Source organism: Equus przewalskii, chromosome 10, assembly GCF_037783145.1.
Source record: "Equus przewalskii isolate Varuska chromosome 10, EquPr2, whole genome shotgun sequence".
Classification (NCBI taxonomy): Eukaryota; Metazoa; Chordata; class Mammalia; order Perissodactyla; family Equidae; genus Equus; species Equus przewalskii.
Genome location: NC_091840.1, coordinates 47,065,512 through 47,087,649, shown reverse-complemented (window position 1 = coordinate 47,087,649; position 22,138 = coordinate 47,065,512). Strand labels below are relative to the sequence as shown.

The window sequence follows — 22,138 nt, the reverse complement described above, 5'->3', positions numbered from 1 at the left end:
GCGGCTCTGGCGAGCGAGGCCGGGACAGCGCTTCACCATCCTAGAACTCCTGTCTACGGGACTGGGCCCTCTAGGTCCCGCCTTCCGCCGCCTCTCCGCCTATAGCCGGGTCCGCCGCGAGGGGTGCGCGGGGCTCCGCCTTCCTCGACCAATGGGAAGACGAGCTGCCGGCATGTTGCATGTGGCTGCAGGAGCGGCAGGCGAGGCTCCGCCCCGGTTATCTGTCCCGGGCTCAGTGTGCAGGAGGGGGCGCCACCGCAGCAGACGCGACCTGGGGTCCCCGCGGCCATGGCTGCACGGCGGGTCACTCTCGGCATCGACCTGGGCACCACGTCTGTGAAGGCGGCCCTGGTGGAGGCCGCGCCCGGCGATCCATCCGGGTTCGTGGTACTGGCGAGCTGTGCCCGGGCTGCGCGGGCGGAGGCGGCGGCCCAGAGCGCGGCGGCCGGGCCTCAGGTGAGGCAGCGCCCTGGGGCCGCGCCGCCTCCAGGATCCTCCTGACGACCCTCTTGCTCCTCAGAGACCTCTCTGACCACCCCCCTCCCCCGCCGCCCCCTTTCCTCAAAGAAGTCTCCCTGACTGCTCCAGCCTGCTTGACCTCTGTCTGCCTGGTACAGCTCCCCTTGCTCCGTTAGGCCCCTTGCCAGGAGCTTTCTCACCTGCTGGCACCGATCTCCCCACTCTCTGGCCTCTAGGAGCCTTGCCCATGGCGCTGTATCCTCGTGCTCTCTGCCCTCCACTTTCTGTACCCGGACCTGCGTGAAATTGCTCTCCTTGTGGATATGGAGTGACTTTAGGCCTCTCTCTGCTCCCCACAGCTGCCAGTGTCCTCAAGTTTAGGATTTCAGTTTGTTCCCCAGGTCAGAGTCTAGGTTTTCCTCCGGAAATCATATGCAGAGCTGGCCTAACCCGTTCTTCTCTCATGCTTCTCTCTCGCGGGAGCGGAATGTGGACCAAGGAACTCAAACACTTGGTCAGCAAAAGTCCCCCAGCCCTGAAAGTCCCCCAGACACCTTGGAGGAAAGACGTCAGGACAGACAGACAGACACTGAGAGATAAGTCGACTGAAATGTCGGAAAAAAGATCAGATGGATAATTCCATACTATAACTAGTGTCTTGTGAAAGCTACAAGATAGAAAGGGAGAATTTCATCACAGCGGGCTCTGCTGTGAGATGTGGGTTCAGAACGGATGTCAATCTTCAGAGCTGGATTCCATTAATTCCCTGAAAAAGGTCTCTCTATGTTCAGTTAATTGACAGTAGAAATTAATATCAAGGAACTTTCTGTGTAACTTCGATTTTTTTCTAGATCTCAGCCTGTTCTTCTCGCAGTTGAAATACGTAACCTCTGTGCTCCTTTCCAGCCACAAACCTCGATTTTCTGAGCCAAGCCCCACTCCCAAGAGCTTTGTTTTTCACAAGCTCTTGCCTCATATCTGGGCTCAGTCCTTTAGGGTTCAGAGTCCATCTTGCTGAGAAGCACTTCAGAGGATAAGGACTTCAGGAGCACTTTGCATTTTCATAGAGCCTTTCAAAGGTAGTTTGGTTGGGGCATTGGGCATTTTAGAAAGATGATTTACTTCATGGACTGTGAAATGCAGGCAGAGTCAGCTCTGACCCTGTGGGGCTGAGCAGCAGAGCCAGGATTACAAGGGGTGGCTTTAGGCTTTTCTCTTAAATAGGGCCACTTCTTGCAAACTGCTTTCCCCACTTCCCCCAGCATTCAGCAGGCTGTTCTGGGATTACAGGCACACCCAGCGTGCCACACCGGCCTAACAAGGGGTTTAGGGGAGACTAGTAACAGCCCGCTTTGCATCCTCCACGTGTGTGTTGTGTTCTGGGACAAACAGCGTTACTGTAATTGCATCTGTTGCAGGATTTCTCAGCCTTGGCACTGTTGATATTCTGGGTCGGATGATTCTTTGTTGTTGGGGACTCTCCTGCGCACTGTAGGATTTTTTGTCGCATCCCTGGCCTCTAGCCACTACATGTCAGTAGAACCCTCCTCCCCAGTTATGACTCTCAAAGATGTCTCCATATTGCCAAATATCCCCTAGGGGACAAAAATCACCCCTGGGGTGAGAACCACTGATCTATAGAAATCTTCATGTCCATATTTGTCACACTTTAGAAGTATTGTGTGCACCATGGTCAAGCTTGGCAGCCATGGCGAAGGTCAGGCTTTTAGGTATTTGCAATTTTAAAATATCAGGACTTTTGAGGGAAGCTCTGTGACTCTTGAGTTATTAGTTCTTCCTCTCTGGGCCTCAGTTTCCTCATCTGTAAAAAGGGGCATGGGGGAGGAGGATTGAATGAGTTTCAAAGTTCTCTCAAATCTAAAGTTCTAGGATCTGATCTGGATGTAGACCAGTTGATGTTCTGAACCAAGGCCTGGGGGCAGAGCCTTTCCTGTTACACTGTGGGCATATTCATTGTCTGTCCAACAGCTCCTCCCCCATCATACTCACCACTAAAACTCCAGTTATGCTCAACACTGACTGCCTCCCTGTCTTCACTGCCACCCGGCCTGTTTCCCTCCTTCACTGTCCCTATCCAGAGTCTCTCCTGTATAGAGACTCTTGTTAAGATCTGAGGCTCCCTCCTGACAAGAGATTTTCACATATTGAAGAATATGGGGTAACTATTCTGATTCAAAACTAATTCCACTTGAACTAAAGAAGTCTGACTTATGGCCTGTCAAACACACTTGGACATCTGCTTTAACCATTAAAGAATGCCCTCTCTTAAGAATGCATGCTTCCCGTCTCACGCCTATGGGTAATGCCCATGTTAGTCCCTTTCCTGACGTAGTGGTCATGTTGACCTGCTAATTTGTGACTGAATACCTCTTTGAAACTTTCATGAATGTGTATCCTGGGCATGTTTAATGTATACTCTTTGTTCTAAAAAGATTTAAGACTGTACTGAAACCCATGCTTCTGCAGACAGCTTTCTTCCCTTGTGGAAACTGCCTTCCTGGGTTATAATCCTCACCCTGGCTTAAGTAAAATTTACCTATCTCTTCATCTATAGAATGGTTATTGGTTATTTTGCGTGGACACCCCTCAGGAATAGGCTCTGTGCTCCCTCTTCACTCCTTCTTCCCCTCCCCTTCCTCACCATCCTTCTTTCTGCTCTTTTGTTCATGCTTGTTAGGAGCCAAGAACTGCCCCTGACCAAGGCCAGCAGGCTGATGGGGCAAGTGATGGATTTGTTCCAAGGAGGGGAGGACTACACCGCGCCCCTCCCCACCCCCGGAAGGAAGCAAGTAGCCTGAGGCCTCAATCTTCAGATGCTTTTCCAAGACCATAAGCTTTTTTAGTTTTCCAAAGATCAGACATTTATTAAGAGCCAAGCCACATTTCTCTTCTTTTCTGAATTTTCCATGGATCCTTCTAGTTGTTATTAAATATATGTTTATTTTGTGACTTGAGGTGATTTTTGTGTGCCAGAAACATTTTACTTTGGTTGGAATAAAAATAAGTAGTCAATTTGTTAAATTCAGAACCTAGTTCTTTTTTTTTAATTAAGATTGGCACCTGAGCTCACAACTGTTGCCAATCTTTTTTTTTCTGCTTTTTCTCCCCAAATCCCCCCAGTTCATAGTTGTTTATTTCAGTTGTGAGTCCTAGTTGTGGCATGTGGGACGCTGCCTCAGTGTGGCCTGACAAGTGGTGCCATGTCCGCGCCCAGGATCCGAACCAATGAAACCCTGGGCCGCCGAAATGGAGCATGCGAACTTAACCACTCGGCCACGGGGCCGGCCCCGGAATCCTAGTTCTTATTTAAGCTTTTAAATCAAGCTTATTCCATTTGTAAGTCTAACATTTTAAATGTGATTTTTGAGGACCTTTGAATAATAATCCCATTTTAGTTAATCAAATGCCTTAGATATTTTAAACTACAGTTATACATTTAATATATTTTCTCTCTTAGATACTGCAGTTGTCTGACCTAAATCTTTTCAGAATACTTAAATAATTCTTATAAATCTAATAAATTAAATGTATAACTATATAGACCTTAAATGTTCTTATATGTTTCAAATCTTTTTATAAATACAGATTTGAACTTATAATCACAAATCTAGATCAGTTACTCAATTTCACATTTTAAATTAGAGTTACGAAGGTAACCTAGGCCAAATTCTCTTAAACATATAAGTTTACTTAAAATACCAAATACCCAAAGATTCTTCAAGCACAGATATTAATCACATAATATCATTCTTTTCCACTTTGAAATTTACTTATTCACCAGGAAAACAATTATGTCATCTGGGTCGCTTTCCCAAGTGCCTATTTTGTGATGACCTCAGCTTATTGAGACTTCTTACTGATTAGAGGCATTTACTGGGATGGGATGGGGTTCTGGAGTCCTATTTCTAGTCTCTAAGCGGGATTTCATAGTTTAAAAGCAGAGGTAGTCACAGAACCTAAATTTCTTAGGTTTGGTCACGTTATTGCCTACTTGTGAGGTTCTATTAGTCTGTACCTCCCACCCATTTGGATGTACTGCTTGGTTGGAGTTGGCATTTCTTTTTTCTTTTTTTCAAGATTGGCACCTGTGCTAACAACTGTTGCCAATCTTTTTTTTCATCTTTTCTCCCTGAAGGCCCCCCAGTACATAGTTGTATATTTTAGTTGTCGGTCTTTCTAGTTGTGGCAAGTGGGATGCCGCCTCAGCATGGCCTGATGAGCCGTTCCATGTCCGTGCCCAGGATCTGAACTGGGGAAACCCTGGGCTGCTGAAGCAGAGTGCATGAACTCAACCACTCAGCAACAGGGCTGGCCCCATGGAGTTGGCATTTCTTTAGCTCTAAGCTATCTAAATGCATTTTCCCATCTGACTCCAACGACTTTGAACTTCTCCAAATCCTGCATTCTTTTCATATTCTTGTTGCTTAAGAACACTCAACTCTTACCAATAATAATATCATATGTGATTACCTTCTGCTTATCTCTCATGACTTTATCTTTCAAGGTTATTCTGCCTAGAGATATCAAGGAGGCAGGAAGTCAGAAGAAAAGGCAAATCAGGAAAAGATGGTCCTGACTTTCTTAAATCTTTCCCATCTCCAGAAAATCTGTCTGCACCATCATTTTGTCTCTCTCTGTGCAGCTTATACCACTGCCCAACGTGTCTCTGAAAACACAAGTCTGATGATGATACTTTCCCATTCAGAAAGCTCCAGGAGCTCCCATTACAGGCCCCTCTCCCTGGAGTTCAAGGCTTGCCAATGGGGCTGGAAGAGCCCCTTCCCGTGGGGTTCAAGGCCCGCCAGTGGGGCCCCAGCCTTTCCTCTTTTCCAGTTGCATCTCCCACCACCCATTTGCACAGCTCATGCCGCTGGTGCTGTGCCCTGGTGTCCCCTGGGCTTTCTCCTTGCCTGCCTTTCCTAGATGGGTTTTTGTGTCTGAGTCCGGGGCTTGGCCCTCAGGGCACTGGAAATGTTTGCCAGATGGGTGAACTAGGCCCAAGAGGGCGTCAGTGCGTGAGGCTTTTCTCGGCTGCACCTCTCCTGCCAGGTTGCTCCCTGCTGTGTTCCATCCTTCTGCCCCAAAGCTCTGTGTGCCTTGCCAAGGACCCTTATTGTTTCTCCTTTCAGTATGGTCTTTCTTGTGTTTTTCTGTCTTCCCTGCTAGACCGTAGATTCCTGTAGGGCGAGGGCAGTGGTTTTCTCAGCTCAGGCTCGCCTGCAGTGGAGGGCAGAGCCTGGGCCATTTGCTGAGCCCCATCTGCAGCAGCGCCTCACCTGTGAGGGGAGTGGAACCTTGCCCCCCACGTTCCTACCCCTGGCGCTGCTGGAGGTGTGGAGAACCCTCGGTCCCACGTCTCAACCCTGAGGCCGGTCAGTAGGTCCTAGAAGTGCCCTGGTAGAATTAGCTGGGCAGCCATCACCCAGGAAGTCCCTTGAGGCCTCTGTCCTCCTCCCCCTCCCTGTCTGTGTGTCCCTGCCCAATGTGTCCTTTTCTGTTTCCAGGGGCGGGAGCAGGACGTGAGTAGAATCATCCAAGCCCTGAACGAGTGCCTTACTGCCCTTCCCCGGGAACAGCTCCGGAAAGTCTGTGGCATCGGAGTGTCAGGACAGATGCATGGAGTCATGTTTTGGAAAACAGGCCAAGGTATGCAGGGCTGCGGGGGTGATCACATGCTGTTAACAGTCACTGTGCACCTAGAAAAGTGCTGCCAAGGGCTCTCTGCAAAGGGTCAGGTTGTCCTGCGCTGGGAACGAAACGGCACATGCTGCCTCTCGTGTTTTGTGTACACCCTGTCTTGTACAACTGTGTAATGAGTGAGCGAGCTTTCCATTCACATGTTATCCATGAGCAGGAGAGGGAAAAGAGTGCGTTCTCTCTCCTTCTCTGTGGGATTCAGTGGAGTGGGTCTTCCACAGCTTTCTCTTTATCTGTGTCAGTGTCTCGGAGCATCAGTGGCGACAACCAAGGGATTAGTGTAGCTGTAGCATATGCCGGGACACAGAGGAAACTCTTGAATTTGGGCACAGTGTTTGTTGTTGAACATAATCACAGATGTCTGTGATTTTCAAATTCCAGGGCGTGTCCTTTTTATAGGCTCAGTTGCTAAGCACCGTTTCGTTGGTTGTCTTCTATCAGGAGGTCTGCCACAGTGCTGAGGCGGGTGACCTGTTCTGTTTGACCTCCTGGAGGAGAAATAAGCCAGTAAAACAGCAATGAGCACTTTACATGCCAGGTGCTGGGCGAAGCACGTTACCTGCATGATCTCATGGAACTTTCCCAATACCCTTATGGCGTAGGTTACGTTGCTGTCCCCATTGTGCAGACGAGAAGTTGAGGTTGAGAGAGGTTAAAATAATATGCTCACGGTCATGTGGCAGCAAGTGGCGACTCCAGCTTTTGAATCCAGGTCTGTCTGACTTCAGACACTGAGCTTTTAAAGTCCTCTGGGAGGATCAGAGCTAGAGGAGGACATGATAGCTCAGTGAAGGGAGGCCCTGCCCAACAGAGTGTCCAAGGAAGGAGTTGTGAGCTTCTGTTACAGCAAGCATTAAAAATTTTTTTTTTTTTGAGGAAGATTAGCCCTGAGCTAACACCTGCTGCCAATCCTCCTCTTTTTGCTGAGGAAGACTGGCCCTGAGCTCACATCTGTGCCCATCTTCCTCTACTTTGTATGTGGGACACCTACCACAGCATGGCTTGCCAAGCGGTGCCATGTCTGCACCCGGGATCCAAATTGGCGAACCCCGGGGTCGCGGAAGTGGAATGTGTGAACTTAACTGCTGCGCCACTGGGCCAGCCCAATTTTTTTTAATTATAAAAAATTCTATATAGACATAAAAGTAGGGAGAACAGTATTATGAACTGACACCCATCTCCCAGCTTCAGCAATGTCAACAGTTTACTGCAGGTAACATTTTAAGCAGAGGATGGATGGCTACTTTTGGGGGCTGTAGCTAAGGGGATCTGAGCATTAGATTCGCCCCTTTCTGCCTGGAGATCCAGTGATTCCAAGTCCCCTGGGCCAAGAGAGTGGTCACTTGCCTTTCAGCAGTGTGGCTGGTGTCTGGTGATGCATCCTTTGATCAGTCCTCAGGATGGGCCTGGGTAACAGTAGAAGCCAGCACAGGCTCGCTCTCTCCCCTCCTCCCTCACGTCTGCCTGTTGTCAGGCCAGCTGGGCCCAAAGGAGCTGCTTGGCTCCAAGCAGTAGCAGGAGCAGAAGGCCGATTAGGGTGTTGGAACTGACGTCTCAGAGGGAGTCTAGGTTGTAAAAGCTTTTTAAACTCCTTAATTTTGCATTAATGAGAATAAATGTCCTTTTAATACTAAAACCCTTCCCAAAGAGGACAGTAGAGATCTAATGATTGTGGTCTGGTCACGTGCCTTCCTTTCTGCCCGTCTCCTGGACTCTGTAACAACCACACAAACCATCGCCCCTAGCCTTGGAGGGAGCTGCTTAATATTTCATTGAGCCAGCCCGCATGCCTTCTTGTTTTGTTTTTCATTTCTGGGAAAGAGGAGAGCCACTCTTTGACCATGATGATACCAGCTTACCAAAGTTGAGTGAAATCATATTCGGGATCAAGTTGTTCTGCTTTTAATGGTGGCCTTAATTCAGTTGGTTTCAGTACCTACAATATATAAGGGTCTGTGCCGGGCCCCATGGGAGACATAGAAACGAGCGGATGAAGCCCCCACCTTCCTGGGCACACTCAATGCAGTCGACACAGACGGGCACCAGTAACCCGAGCAGAGAGCTAAGTGCTTCCACGAGGGCACAGGCGAGCCAGTTGGAGAGCAAAGGGAGTGACTAGTGTCTTCCGAGAGGCCTGTGGTTACACCTGTTTCCACATTCCATTTTCAGACTCAGTGATAGCAGGAGAGAAGTGGGGATCATAAAACCAAGCTGAAAGGGAAGCAGCAGACTGGGAGAAAATATTTGCTAGTGTGTAGTAGACAAAGGATGAATGTGGGTACATGTAAAGAACTAATAAGAAAGAAAGGACAAATGGCCCTTTGGAAAAATGGGCGAAGGATAGGACAGGCAGTTCCTAGAAGAGGAAATACAAATGGCTAATAAGCATATGGAATGATGCTCAATGTCTTAGTAATTAGGGAAGCACAGCTGAAAACAGCAATGAGAAATCATTTCCCACCCACTGATTGTAAGAAATCAAAGTTTGATCATGTCAAGAGTTGGCAAAGTGGGTGGAAAATTGGTTCTTTTAAATTGCTCTACTGGTAATGTAAATTAGCATAACCGTTTTGGAGGGCAGTTTGGCGGGGCCTATTAAAAATAAGACAGCTGCTGTGACTCAGCAACTCACTTATTGGGATCTGCTCAGGAAAAGTACTTTAATAAGTACGTGCACGAGGAGGCCTAGTCGGGGTTGTTCATTGCATCCTTGTTTATGGTAGTGAAACTATGACATTTAGCCACAGGGGATGGTTAAATAAATGTTGGTATGCCTGTGAAGTAGAACGATGTGCAGTAGTTAAAAAGAATAAGGTGCATTCATGTATACTGACAAGGAAAGAACTCCAGAACCTGTTGTTGGATGATAAAAACCACCCCTAGAGGGGCTGGCCCCGTGGCCGAGTGGTTAAGTTCGCGCGCTCCGCTGCAGGCGGCCCAGTGTTTCGTTGGTTCGAATCCTGGGCGCGGACATGGCACTGCTCGTCGGACCATGCTGAGGCGGCGTCCCACATGCCACAACTAGAAGAACCCACAACGAGAAATATACAACTATGTACTGGGGGGCTTTGGGGAGAAAAAGGAAAAAATAAAAAAAAATCTAAAAAAAAAAAAAAAAAAACCACCCCTAGAAAAATAAATACAGTACAGCATAGTATAGTACTATTTGTTTTTAAAAAGTAGACAAAAACAAAATAAAACAAAACCCAACCCAAGTCAACCAAACAAAACTAAACATGTTGCGTGAGTGTGAAAACTTTAGATGGTTACCCAGCAAGTGCTAACAGTGACTCAGGTGGGGATGGCCAGGCAGGCCTTCTGCTTTATCTGTAATATTTGAACATTTTATATTGAGAATGCATTTACTTATCACTGCTGTAATGAAAAAATAAAAAAAATTTTAAATTCTTTGCAAAAAAAAAAAAAGAAGGAAGAAAAAAACAGTGAAAAAAAATATCCATTAGGCCAGATTCTGGAACAGACTGCCTGGATTTGAATCCTGATTCTACCACTTGGTAACTCTGTGACCTCTGGCAAAATTTTTTAACTTCTCTGTGCTTCATTTTCCTTATGTGTAAAATGGGGATAATTACCACGCTACGTTATAAGGCTATTACGTAGATTAAATGAGTTACTATTTTTAAAGTGCTTTGAACAATACTTGGTATGTGGTAAGAACTGTATATTTGTTTTATAATACAAACAAAATGAAAATGATAGTCCGAAAATAAAAAATAAAGGATCAAAAGAGTTTTGGAATCAGGCAAAGGGGTTGGAAAAAAGCTGCAGAGATCCAGCTTTAGATTTAGGTAGAAATGTAGTTGTGAGGGTAGACTACTCTGTGGGGGAGCCATACCCATGTCCGCAGGTGAAACTTAATGCACTTCAAGTTTGTGCTCCTGTAACACACCTCCCTACTCTCCGGGTCCTGGCCGGGGACGCTAACCACAGTTTGACAAGATCCCTCTGAGCCTTTGCCCTGGCTGTTCCACCTACCTGCAGCACGGTCCCTGGATATTCTTATGGCTCACTCCCTTACTCCATTCAGGTCCCTCCTCATGCGTCATCTCGGAGAGGACTTCCCTGATCACCCTCCAACAACCCATCCCTCTTTCCTCTCACCCTGCTGTGTATTTCTTCACAGCAACTGAAAGTAGCTTGTATTATGTATCTGCTTGTTTATGTTCTCTAGTCCTAGCATAGAAGCTTCATGAAGGCGGTGACTTTTCCCCGTTCGCCACTGTGTTCTCAGGGACTAGAGCTAGAGCCTAATACATACTGGATGCTCAGTGAATATATCTTTCAATCATGCATGTATGAATGAACGGATGGATATTTCATGGCCTGGAACTAAGGGAGGAGGGGCAGTTAAGTCTCTTTTTTTGGTGCTTAATGAGCAAATTTATAGGAAAATATAATGGTCTTGGCTCCCAAATCTGGGGTCTGAGATGAGACACAGCCGTGAAACAGTTTTACGTGAGGCTTGGCCCTGCTTCGTGGCGGGCACCGTTCTGCGGTGGGGCCACATTCTCATCTCCGTCCTTTAGATCTGGAGTGTTCTCAATTGCTGATAACTTTTCTCAACTGGCACTTAATGTCAACATTCTTTTCCCATTTTGCTGCAGTGGTTATATTTATGTTGCATGGAGGTGTGGGAAATATCCCTTGTATGAGGAGAAGAGATAACAAAAAGATATGTCAAGGAGTGTATTCTCTTTCTCAAAGGCTGCTGGGAAAGTCTTTGCCCTGGACAGAGTTTAGAAGGTACAGGTTCGTTATCATTGTCATCATCACTAATGTTAGCTGAGTGCTCACTATGTGTCAGGTACTGTTCTAAGTGCTTTACATGTGTTAACTCATTTAATACACACAACCATATGCACACAGCACCCACAACACACAACCCTAACCCTTTTCCTCACTACTAGCCTGAAAGTAAAGTCAACACACAGGCAGGAAAGCCACTAGGATCCAGGAGACAGAGTTATAAGTGACTTCTACCTCTAGACTTCTAGGTACAGTCATCACCAAGACTGATGAACTAGCTTGACTCTTTCCCCAAGATCAGTTTCAGAGGAACCATAGAGAAAAACACAAAGGAAAGGAGAGACACTGTGAGAAAGCCAGGGGTGACAGGGTTGTTTTGAGTTGGGGTGTGTGGGTTGATGGCTTGGGTCTGGGGCAAGAGGCAGCCAACTTTGCCTGTGGGAGGATAAACCAGGAGGGGAACTGCTGGTTCCCTTGGCTTGCCATGGCTGCGGGCAAACAGTGCTTGTCCCCACACCTACAGGAACTCAGAATAAAATCAAGGCTGCAGAGAAAAGCAGGTGTCCCTCCCCAAAACCCAGGGCTGGTGACCTGTGATCTAAGGACCCTCATGGCATTGTTTTTTCCTGGGGGACAGAGGGGAAGCCCTGACTTGTGGAGACTTTTTGTGGTGCGGGGGGATAGATTAGCTGTGGATCCACCTCATGACTCATCCATCCTCCCCAGCCCCTTGTGGCTGGCAGGACTGAGGTCTGGCCCATTTACATTGCCTGACAGAGTAGCCATCACTCTAGGGCAAAATGAGCTCGTGGACCAGGACAACATTTGAAGAGCATAACTGTCTCATAGGAAAAATATTGTGCTGGGTTATTTGATGGCGATTCTATCAGAAGCAAAACTATTAGAATGGACAGACGAAGAATTTAAAATTAGCTTGACATACATACTAAAAGATGTTAAAAGAGGATATTTGCAATGAAATAATAAGAAGAAAACAAAAAGAACCAAGGAGAAATAGGAAGTTTGAAACATATAATTGAAATAAAGAAATTAATAGATGGGGTTCATAACAGAATGGATAGAACTTCAAAACAAATTAGAGAATGAAAGATTAGATGGAAGAAATCTCTCAGAAGGAAGAAGGAAAGCACAAAGAAGTAGAAAATGTAAAAGAAAAGCTAAGAGATATTGAGGGTACAAAATGAAGAACTAGCCTCTGAATGATAGACCCAGAAAAGGAAAAATAAAAGTGGTGGAAGAGGAAATAATTGAAGAATTAATGGAGAAAATTTTCCCATAATTGACAAAATAGGATGTAACACCCTAGACTGAAAGGGCCCATAGAATGTCACAGAGGAGAGAGAAGGAAGACCCCACAGTCAGATATATTATAGCGCAGTGTTAAGGATTTCAAAGACAGAAAATTCCAAAAGTTTACAGGGCAGAAGATCAGATCCCTTATGAAAGAATCAGAAGCAGATTGAACATTTCAACAGCAACGTTCTATGTAAGAAGGCAATGGAATGAGTTCGGTGACTGAAAACAGCAACCATTTTATCATATCCTGTGATCTGGGGGCAGGCATTGGGCAGGGCTTAGCTGACTGATCTACTCTACATGGAATTGATGGAGGTTACTTGGGAGTATTCATCTGATGGACACACTGGTCTGGAAGGTTCAAGATGGCTCTATCAATGCCTGGTGCCTTGGTTGGGAAGGCTGGAAGGCAGGGCTCAGCAGGGGCCAGCCAGATGCCTACATGTGACTTCTCCACATGGTCTCTCCAGCATGCTGGCCTCAGGGTGGTAGGACTTCTTATGTCGTGGCTGGCTTCCCCCTAGTGAGCACTCCAAGGGGCTCTGGTGGGAGCTGCAAGGCTTCTTATGACTTAGTCTTGGGAGTCCTAGGATGTCACTCCCACCACATTCTCTTAGTCAAGCAAATCACCAAGCCCGGCCCAGATTCAAGGAAAGAGGATTCAGACTACTCTTAATGGGAGGAGTAGCAAGGAATTTGTGGCAATCTACCACAAATCCACAAATAGTGTTTTTAAGTATTAAAGAAAAAGACATTAGAATCTAGAGTATTATAACTGATTAAACAAACTATCATTCAAATATGAGGCTATGGAAAAATATTCTGAAACATATAGGTCTCCAGATGCTTTGCCACAGAAAGACCTACACTGGAAACAATTTTGGGTGAAATATTTAAGTAAGAGCAGGGAAAAATCCAGAAGGTGTTCCAAGAGATAAAGGAAGTGAGTATGACCAGATTCCTTGATAAAGTTTGATGTCTAAAAATCAATTAGCTAAGACCAAAGGAAAAGAGAAAAAATATCCGTAATCATCCAGAATCAAGTCTAGATAACATCATCATGATGAGGGCTGGAAGGGCAGAGACCAAGGGACTTGAGAGTGTGCCAAACTTGTTTTCTTATGGGGTCGGGGGAGATGCAATATCAACTTAAAAAAATGAATGAAAAGGAACGTAGAAGAAGTGGGACAAAGGGAGGGAGGAAGCGACTTGCCCAGAGTCACACAGCCTTTGGTGGCGGAGCCAGCAACTCAACCCAGGTGCTCTGATGTCAGAACGCATGTGTGTGAGTGAAGCATTATCATGGGTGGTAATGTCTGTGCTATAGCCTCACCGACAGAGCAGCCTCAAGGACATACTGGTGCCGGTCTTTTCTCCATTTTCCGTAATTTCCTTTGTTCCAGGCTGTGAATGGACAGAGGGAGGGGCTGCCCCTCTATTCAAGCCCGGAACCGTCAGCCACCTGGTCACATGGCAGGATGGCCGGTGTAGCAGCGGGTTCCTGGCTTCTCTGCCCCAGCCAGAGTCCCATCTCAGTGTGGCCACGGGGTTTGGCTGTGCAGTCATCTTCTGGCTTTTGAAAAATAGGTATGGACAACTGTTCTTTGAATCGGGTGCTGGATTTAAGGGGAATGAGAGTGGCCAGGGGTCTGCTCCTCTAGCTGTCAGCATCACTCCACACACTGGATTGTCTGTCAGTGAGTGTGGCCCCAGCACAGGTGTGATCACAGGACCTAGACTTGGCCCAGAGCTGCTTCATTTCGCAAAGGGCTCTCTATTGTTTATCTGATTCTAACCCAGAGGGCGAAAGAAGGGGCCAGAGAGGGTAAGGGACTTGCCAAGAGTCACATTGTGAGTTCATGGTGGGGTCAGGGCTGCTGAGAATGGCCGATGTCCTGCTTTCCCAGGCATGGTGCATCCTCTCCTGAGTCCCTTCCCCTCAGAGTGACTCCAGTCAGCTTTGCTTGGAGCTGCTAGAGGTCCTCACCTTGGGAGGTCCAGCTAGGGGGCAGCCGCAGCATGTGGGGTTGTGGCTGCCACCCAGCTATGCCAGCCTAGTCCACACTGTCCACAGCTAGGTGCAGCACATGCTTTCAAATCAATATTAGACCACATTGACTTGTTTTTGGTATGAAAAACAGCCCAGAGTTCCTGAAGTTCTATGATGCAGCTGGCACCATCAGTGACTATGTGGTTGCCATGCTGTGTGGCTTGCGAAGACCCCTGATGTCCGACCAGAATGCCGCGAGCTGGGGATATTTCAACACCCAGAGCCAAAGCTGGAACTTGGAGATGTGAGTATAACCTTGCAGGCTGCCTCCAGGCTGAAGGGCAGAATCTCGAGAGTGAGAGCTTCAGTGGGCTTTCCCATTTGGGAACAGCGGAAGACTTCCAGAGGCCAGGAATCAGGTTCCAACCTGTTCCAGTCACTGGGCGTGGGTGGGCCTGGCTGTAAGTGAAGCCCCTGGAGAGGGGTGCTGTCCCCCTCACCATGCTGTCCTGCTCCTCCTCAGTTGCCCAGCCCTAGAGTAGGCTCCCCAGCTCTCTGTGACCCAGGCCCAGCCTATAGATTTCAAAGAACGTTCACTCTGTAATAAGTTTTAAAATAAGGTTAAGAAATGGAAGTAGTAGGCTCGAGGGATGCCTTTTAATTTCTTTTTAAACAATCATTTGCCTTTTCAGGTCCAGAAGTCCAGTGCCCTTTAAGTTCACTCGCTTCAGGGCCCAAACTCTGAGTTCTGTACTAAAACAAAAAGCACCTGCTAGTTCAGGTAAAGGACTTTCCAGCATGTTTTATACGATTGACAGCCCCATGTTCACTAACCCCGAGTGATGAATGCATTTAGACTCAGGATTGACTTTGGTTTGGCCTGTGCTAACCAACTGGGACTTTGCACTCCAACTGCCTCCCTCGGCAGAGGGTTTGTGTTCCCTTCAAATCAAGAGGCCGATGCCATGATGCCTGGCTCTTATCTAATCCTGCCCGATCACTCCTGCTTAAACTGGTTGTTTTCTTCCCTGGAAGGCCAATTGCAAACTTTTGAAAGCCAGTGTTCATTCTTTAAAAAACCCAACCCTATTTCTCATGGTTTTAAAGAAGCCAGAGAGGTCCTCTGTGAAAACACTGTTCTACTCTCCCTTCTCGTATGTGCATCTTCGAGCGCTTTTGTTTGTTGAGTTTCCTGGAAACAACCAGAAATGGAAGGCCAAGCACCAGGTAAATACTCTGTCCTCTTTTGGTTTGCAGACTGAGGGCCTCAGGCTTTCCTGTCCACCTGCTCCCAGATGTTGCCGAGCCGGGCAGCGTGGCAGGCCGAACTTCCCGGGCCTGGTTTGAAATCCCAAAGGGGACGCAGGTGGGTGTGGCCTTGGGTGATTTACAGGCCTCCGTCTATTCCTGTATGGCCCGAAGGACAGATGCAGGTGAGTCTTTTGTTCCCTCCTCACACTTCTGTTGCTGCCTCCTGAGCCCCAGCTCTGCGCGAGGGTCGGAGGGGCACACATGACCAGCAGCCTCAGCATCCTGCTGCTCGTTATTCTGTAAACAGGAAAAACACCCTCGTCCCTACAGCCGAAGCCCCTGCTCAGGGAGCTTACAATCCCGCAGGGCAAGTCCTGTCCCAGACCCCAGTCTGTGCCTTTCCTCTCTAGGGCCAGGTGAGGAATGCCTCTCTCTGGTTGGCTGGTTTCTGTGTCATTTCATGACCAAGAAAATAGATGAGTAGATTAGGGTTTTTGTTTATTGCATGTTTGTCAATGAAAGTTCTGTCTGATCTGAGTAGAAGTGCAGAGTCTTTTCTGTATTTGGTGTAAGAGTCACAGTGAGGTGGAGGCAGGAGTCTAGGGCAGATGTTGGCAAACTTTTTCTGTAGAGAGCCAGATAGTAAATGTTTTAAGGCCTTGTGGGCCATATAATTTCTGTGATAACTACTTACCTCTGCTGTTGGAGCTTGAAAGCAGCCATAGCTAATACATAAATGAATGGGCACAGCTGTGTTCTAATAAAACTTTATTTAGACACCGAAATGTGAATTTCATATAATATTCATGTGTTGTGAAATATTCTTCTCCTTTTGATTTCTTTTCAATTTGAAAATGTAAGAACATGCTACTAGGATTGTAAAATGGTGCAGCCCCTTTGGAAAAGAGTCTGGTAGCTCCTCAAAAGTTAAGCATGGAGTTACCTGTGACCTGGCAATCCCACTCCTAGATAGACACCCAAGAGAAGCCACATGTCCACACAAAAACTTGTGCACAAATGTTCCTGGCAGCATTATTCGTAACAGCCAAAAGGTAGAAACAACCAAAATGCCCATCAACTGATAAATGGATTAAAAAATGGGTTATATCCCCACGCCTGAAATGCCACAACATGTGAGTGAAAGTGAAAGAAATGATAGAAGCTCATCACAAAAGGCCACATAGCGTATGGTTCCATTCCTGTGAGATGTCCAGAGCAGGCAAATCCCTAAGACAGAGAGTAGATGCATGGTTGCCTGGGGCTGGTGTGGGGGGTGATTGCTAGTGGGTACAGGGTTTCTTTTTGGAGTGACGGAGATGTTCTAAAATTACACGGTGGTGATGGTTTTACAACTCTGTGAATATACTGAAAACCACTGAATTGTACACTTTAAAATGGTGCGTTTTATGGTGAATTTATTTTAATTATGTCTCAATAAAGTTATTATTAAAAAAAATGTAGGGGCCGGCCCCGTGGCCGAGTGGTTAAGTTCGTGTGCTCCACTTTGGTGGCCCAGGGTTTCGCCGGTTCGGATCCTGGGCGCGGACATGGCACCCCTCAACAAGCCATGCTGAGGCGGCATCCCACATGCCACAACTAAAGTTGTGGGAGGGACCCACAACTAAAAATATACAACTATGTTCCAGGGGGCTTTGGGGAGAAAAAGGAAAAATAAAATCTTTAAAAAAAATATATAAAAGCTGTTCTTAGCTCCTAGGCCTTACAAAAACAGATGGCGGGCTGGATATGCCAGTGGGCTGTCATTTGCCCATCCCTGGGGTAGGGTAGGATTTGGGCCCGCCTGCCTGAGCAGGGTGGTTGCAGGATGTGTGTTTCATCTGATCCTCGTGGCAGCCTGGCTGAGCGAGTCTATTTTGGGAGCCCCGCCTTGTTATCAAGGGAAACAGAGAATTCCTTCATCTTACCCAGCTTCTCTTTGTCAGCACATCTTTTTTCCCTCCATCAGTTGGAACTACTACAATTCAACCCTGATTTTAAAAATTCCAACTAGCACTCTCCTCTGTATACTAGTTTATTCCTATTTCATTACATTCTTAAACAATAAAATTTCAAGCGACTGTTTTTGTTTTGTTTTTGGTAGCAATTCCTCTTAATGCAAGATTAGCTGAGAGGAAAAGGTGAAATTCTGCCAATCCTGTTTGCATATATATCTGATAAAATCTTTTAGGGCCAAGAAAGTTCAAAATCTTCTCCCAAATTTTCAACTAAAATCAATGCCCCAGGCAAATATACTAAGTTTTTTCTGTGACTTAATTTCCCCAGTGCCCCGTCTCTTGCCTTATGTCCCCTCATGTCAAAGCATGAACGTCAGGGAACTCACTGGGCTTTGGAGTCCAGCCTGCGGGCCTGGGTTGGAATTTCAGCCCCTCTGCTTATTCCGCTGTGACCTTGGGCAGGCTGCATTTCTTCCTGAGCCCTTGTCATCATCCAAAATGAGGGTGATGATGCCTTTCTCATGGCGCAGTTGGGATGGTGCCTGTAAAGAGCTTGGTTCTTTCCTCCTACTCGGTGGTTTTCAAATCTTAGGCTGTTCCCCTGCCCAGAGAGCTGTCCTGTACCTGGATGTAAATGTGCTTTCTGTATGGCGAGTGAGGGGCTAGTCAAATGGGAAGGAGCTAAGATTTAGGCTCCCTCTTCTCTGAGCTGGTGATAGTCTCTGGTTCCAGATTGGGGCTGCTGGCCTGTGCTCAGTAGTGCCATGTCTGTGGTCAAAGCTGGTCGGTCCCCATCTTGGGCATCTCCACTCAAGGGGATGAGTGGAAGGTATGTCGCTTCTGGTTTATAGTCATGGTGAAAAACTTGGTGTGGCAGAAAGTAAAGATCGTTGGCTTTCTGAGACATGTTTTTGCTCTCCTTGCTTCTGACCCCCCGGGAGGTGAGAAGGTTGAATGCTGATCTCCGTTAGTTTGGCCCTCAACAGACTGAGAAGAACAGGCTTTTTGGCCAGGTCTCGTGAGAAAAGGAGGAGAAAAGACCCCTGGAACAGTCCTGGCCTTGATCCAGAGGAGAAAATCATCGCCTCTCCTGGGTCTGGGAGCTTTGCCCTGCTGGTGGGGGGAGGTGAAGGGAGCACCTTGGAAACGAGAAGGAAGTGATGCTTGCCGAAAAGGAGTGAAACCTCCCCAGAAAATAAAACGCTTGGGCTGAAGTCTTACTCTGTAAATCATTGTCTATTGCTGTGTAATGAATTACCTTAATACTTGGTAGCCTAAAACAGCAAACGTTTATTATCTCACACAGTTTCTGAGAGTCAGGAATCTGGGTGTGACTGGATGGTCTGGCTCGAGGTCCCTCCTGAGCTTGCAGTCAGGCTGGGAGTGTTGTCATCCGAAGGCTTGACCAGGCCTGGAGGATACAATTCTCAGCTCACTTGTGTGGCTCTTGGCAGGAGGCCTCAGTTCCTTGCCACGTGGGCCTCTCCATCGGGCCGCTCATGATGTGGCACCTGCCTTCCCCCAGAGCAAGTGATCCAAGACAGCAGCAGCAGCGCCTCTTTATCACCCGGTCTCCAGAGTCACACACTGATGCTTCTGCTTTATCCTCTTAGAAGCAAGTCACTGAGTCCAGCCCATACTCAGGGGGAGGGGAATTAGGCTCTGCCTCCTGAAAGGAGGAGCATCAAAGAATTTCTAGACATACTTTCAGAACCGTCATACTCTCCCCCTGCACTGTTGTGACTTGTGACCTCCGAGTTAGCCTGACAGGCCTAACCTCTGCTTCCTTGGACCCCAGTTCTCAACATCAGCACCTCGATTCAGCTGGCAGCCTCCATGCCTTCAGGGTTCCAGCCCGCGCAGACCCCAGACCCTGCAGCTCCAGTCGCCTACTTCCCGTACTTCGACAGGACTTACCTGGCAGTGGCAGCGTCACTCAATGGGGGCAATGTGCTGACCACGTTTGTCCACATGCTGGTCCAGTGGATGGCGGATCTAGGTAAGGTGTGGCCCACAGAGCGGTGTGTTCCCCACTTGTCCTTTCTATGTGGCAGTGTCTTGGTGCTGAATGTGCTATTTAGGCTTCTAGATTCATGTCTCAGACCCAGCCAGGTTCCAGCACATTCCTTCCTTCCTTAGATCTGAGCTTGTAGCTTTCTTTCCTCTCATCTTCTGAACCGCTATCACCTACTTTCTGTTCAGAGGGGGCGCTTTCTCCCCCAACCTTGGCTGTGGAGTATCATAGTAGTCCCCCAGCTCGCCCTTGCCCCCTGTGTCACTTTCTCTGTCAGTGAGCCCCTGGGTCCCTTGCATTCGAGATTTTCCTTCTGAGGACTACTGACAGCTGAAAATACAGTGATCAGACATGAGCGAGTGAAAAGACTCCCAGTATTTTACAGTATTGTAAAATGCTCTGAGCGCTTATTCCTGGCGAGGTGTTCCTGACTCCCTTTCTTGGTGGGTCGCTGGAAACTCTGATGCCTTCCTGCTCTCTTCTGGGTAGAACTGAGCAGGCTTCCTCTGCCCCGCATTTACAGGGAAACATGTGACCTCCTTCTTCCAGGAGAGGGTTCTTCCCCAGCACTTAAGGTAGAAATGAAATTTCTGGTCCACTGTCCAGGTCTAGGGAAATCATCTTCCCCAGATGCATTGGTCACCTGTAGGAGCTCAAAATCAGGTCATTGCAGGAAACATTGAACATAGTAACAAGGGGAGGCGCAGGCTTCAGGAGGCCGTTGGCAAGCTCATGCTGGTTGTGCAGAGAGGTGTTGCTCACCCATATGGGACCTTTCAGGCTGGCTGCGGACATCAGGATTGCAGGGGTGTTCTGTGCCCTGGGCTTGGGTCCCCTCAGGACTGCTTCGTTTAAAGAACAGAACTTTGATTAGTTTTGCCTTGCATCAGGAAAAGTTTTCAAGATGCAGAACCAGCCATCAGAACCTTCAGGCAAGCCCTTTCTCTAGATACTGGTCTAACTGGGCTCAGTCTGTCAATTGCTAACTGAGTAGACTGGTGATTCTCTTTATACAGAAGTGACTATTTGTCTTACCCCTGAAAGAGGTGGTAATATTTAATTTCTCTGTAAGATCCTCTCAAAAAGAAGAATCTTTTCCATTTGCGTGGTTCTTATTTTGATGAAATAGAGAGTGTTTTGAAGGTTAGTATTTTGTGTAACTAAACCTTTTATGAAATTTCTACAATTATGTCATTTGATTGAAAAAATATATAGTTGCAAATACAATAAAATTTATTCAGGTAAACGACATCACATTTATTAGCCAGAATGGAAATATTAAAGCATAACATACAAAAATAAAACTCTCACTCTATTTATTCAGAATACCCTAGGTTTGTTTTATCTTCCAGGTTTGGAAAACAGGGAGTTCCACTTTCCTGAGGTAGTTTAGAGCAGGCACTCTGGAGCTGGCTGGCCTGGGTTTGAATCCCAGCTCTGCCACTTCCTGTGTGCCTTTGGGCAGGTTACTTAACCCTTCTGTGCTTCACTTTCCATATCTGAAAATGGGGATCATCCTAGTACCTACCTCAAAGCATCTTGAGGATTAAGTGAGGTAATATTGCAAAGCACTTAGAACGGCGTCTGACCCGTGGTAAGTGTGACATAAATGCTTGTCAAATAAGCATAGTGTGGTGGTGCAACCCGGGAGAGTGGCCTCGGTTCCCAGCTTGGTCCCCAGGGCATTATGTGGCCTTGGCAAGTCCCTTCCCTTCTAGGTTTTCCCAGGTCTAATGTTCTGTGATTCTAAGCCCATGGTGTGGACATTTGGCGACTTGTAGCATTTAATCCCCACATAGATTCAGATGAGGTGGTGAGCCAACTGACGGACGCAGAGACAGGGCTGGAAGCCAAGTCTGTCCAGCCTCCAGCTGGTAGACACCTTCCTTGAGGAGCTCCTAGGGCTGGGTCATGGCCCAAGTGTTTCCCAGTGAGGAAGAACACTTTATTTTAACATTTCCTTAGAATTTTTTTTGAATTTTTATTAAGGAAATACAAGCATGTTATTTTTTTTTTAACTATAGGCTTCATTTGGATTTTAATAGTTTTTCCACTAATGTCCTTTTCCTCTTCCAGCATCCAATCCAGGATGCCACATTGCGTTTAGTCATCATATCTCCTTAGTCTCTCTGCCTTCTCTTGGATTGATCTGCTTTTTCTGTCTTATCTCCTTTCCCTTTTTTCCCATTAGTTTGATGGTTTTACGTTCTATATCTGTTCTTTGATAAGTTTCTAACACTCTGCTTTCTAGGATGAGGAGAGGCAGTCACTCTCATGCATTGTGTGGGAATAGGAGGGAATAGGATGTGCATGTCTTTTGATCCAGCAGTTCCCTCCAAGGACGCAGTCCTACGGATTTATATACTTATAAATACACATGTATAGGTTATTCACCAAGTGCACGGTTTTTCTGATATTTTAGTAGAATTTCTAGAGGGAGATGAAAGTCACATATTCGTTCTGCTATAATTAACTAGAGTTCTGCTGATCAAATTTTTGGCTATGATATTTAAATTATTTCTCTCTCGCTCATTCCTGAGCGTGTATAGTGGAGTTGGTCTGAGTTAAATGTGCTGCGATGAGACCCCTCGGTGACTCTAGGTTGGTGATTCTCAGCACTGGCTGCACACTGGAAGTACTTGTGGAGTTTTTAGAATAACGTTGATG

The 22,138-nt window shown here is 46.9% G+C and overlaps 2 protein-coding genes across 2 annotated transcripts in view; both read left to right on the top strand.

The window, feature by feature from the left end:
• The first annotated feature begins 43 nt into the window (after nucleotides 1–43).
• The window catches only part of SHPK (sedoheptulokinase), a 28,864-nt gene continuing 6,769 nt past the window's right edge, over nucleotides 44–22,138 (top strand). Inside the window, exons 1-6 of the mRNA XM_070560899.1 lie at nucleotides 44–456; nucleotides 5,985–6,126; nucleotides 13,665–13,848; nucleotides 14,403–14,555; nucleotides 15,509–15,684; nucleotides 19,256–19,456. Of these exons, the coding sequence (XP_070417000.1) occupies nucleotides 289–456; nucleotides 5,985–6,126; nucleotides 13,665–13,848; nucleotides 14,403–14,555; nucleotides 15,509–15,684; nucleotides 19,256–19,456 (1,024 nt within the window). The 5' untranslated portion in view covers nucleotides 44–288. The remainder of the gene's footprint in view (nucleotides 457–5,984; nucleotides 6,127–13,664; nucleotides 13,849–14,402; nucleotides 14,556–15,508; nucleotides 15,685–19,255; nucleotides 19,457–22,138) is intronic.
• The window catches only part of TRPV1 (transient receptor potential cation channel subfamily V member 1), a 40,151-nt gene continuing 37,347 nt past the window's right edge, over nucleotides 19,335–22,138 (top strand). The window contains exon 1 of the mRNA XM_070560887.1: nucleotides 19,335–19,456. The gene's annotated coding sequence lies outside the window, so the exon portion shown is untranslated. The remainder of the gene's footprint in view (nucleotides 19,457–22,138) is intronic.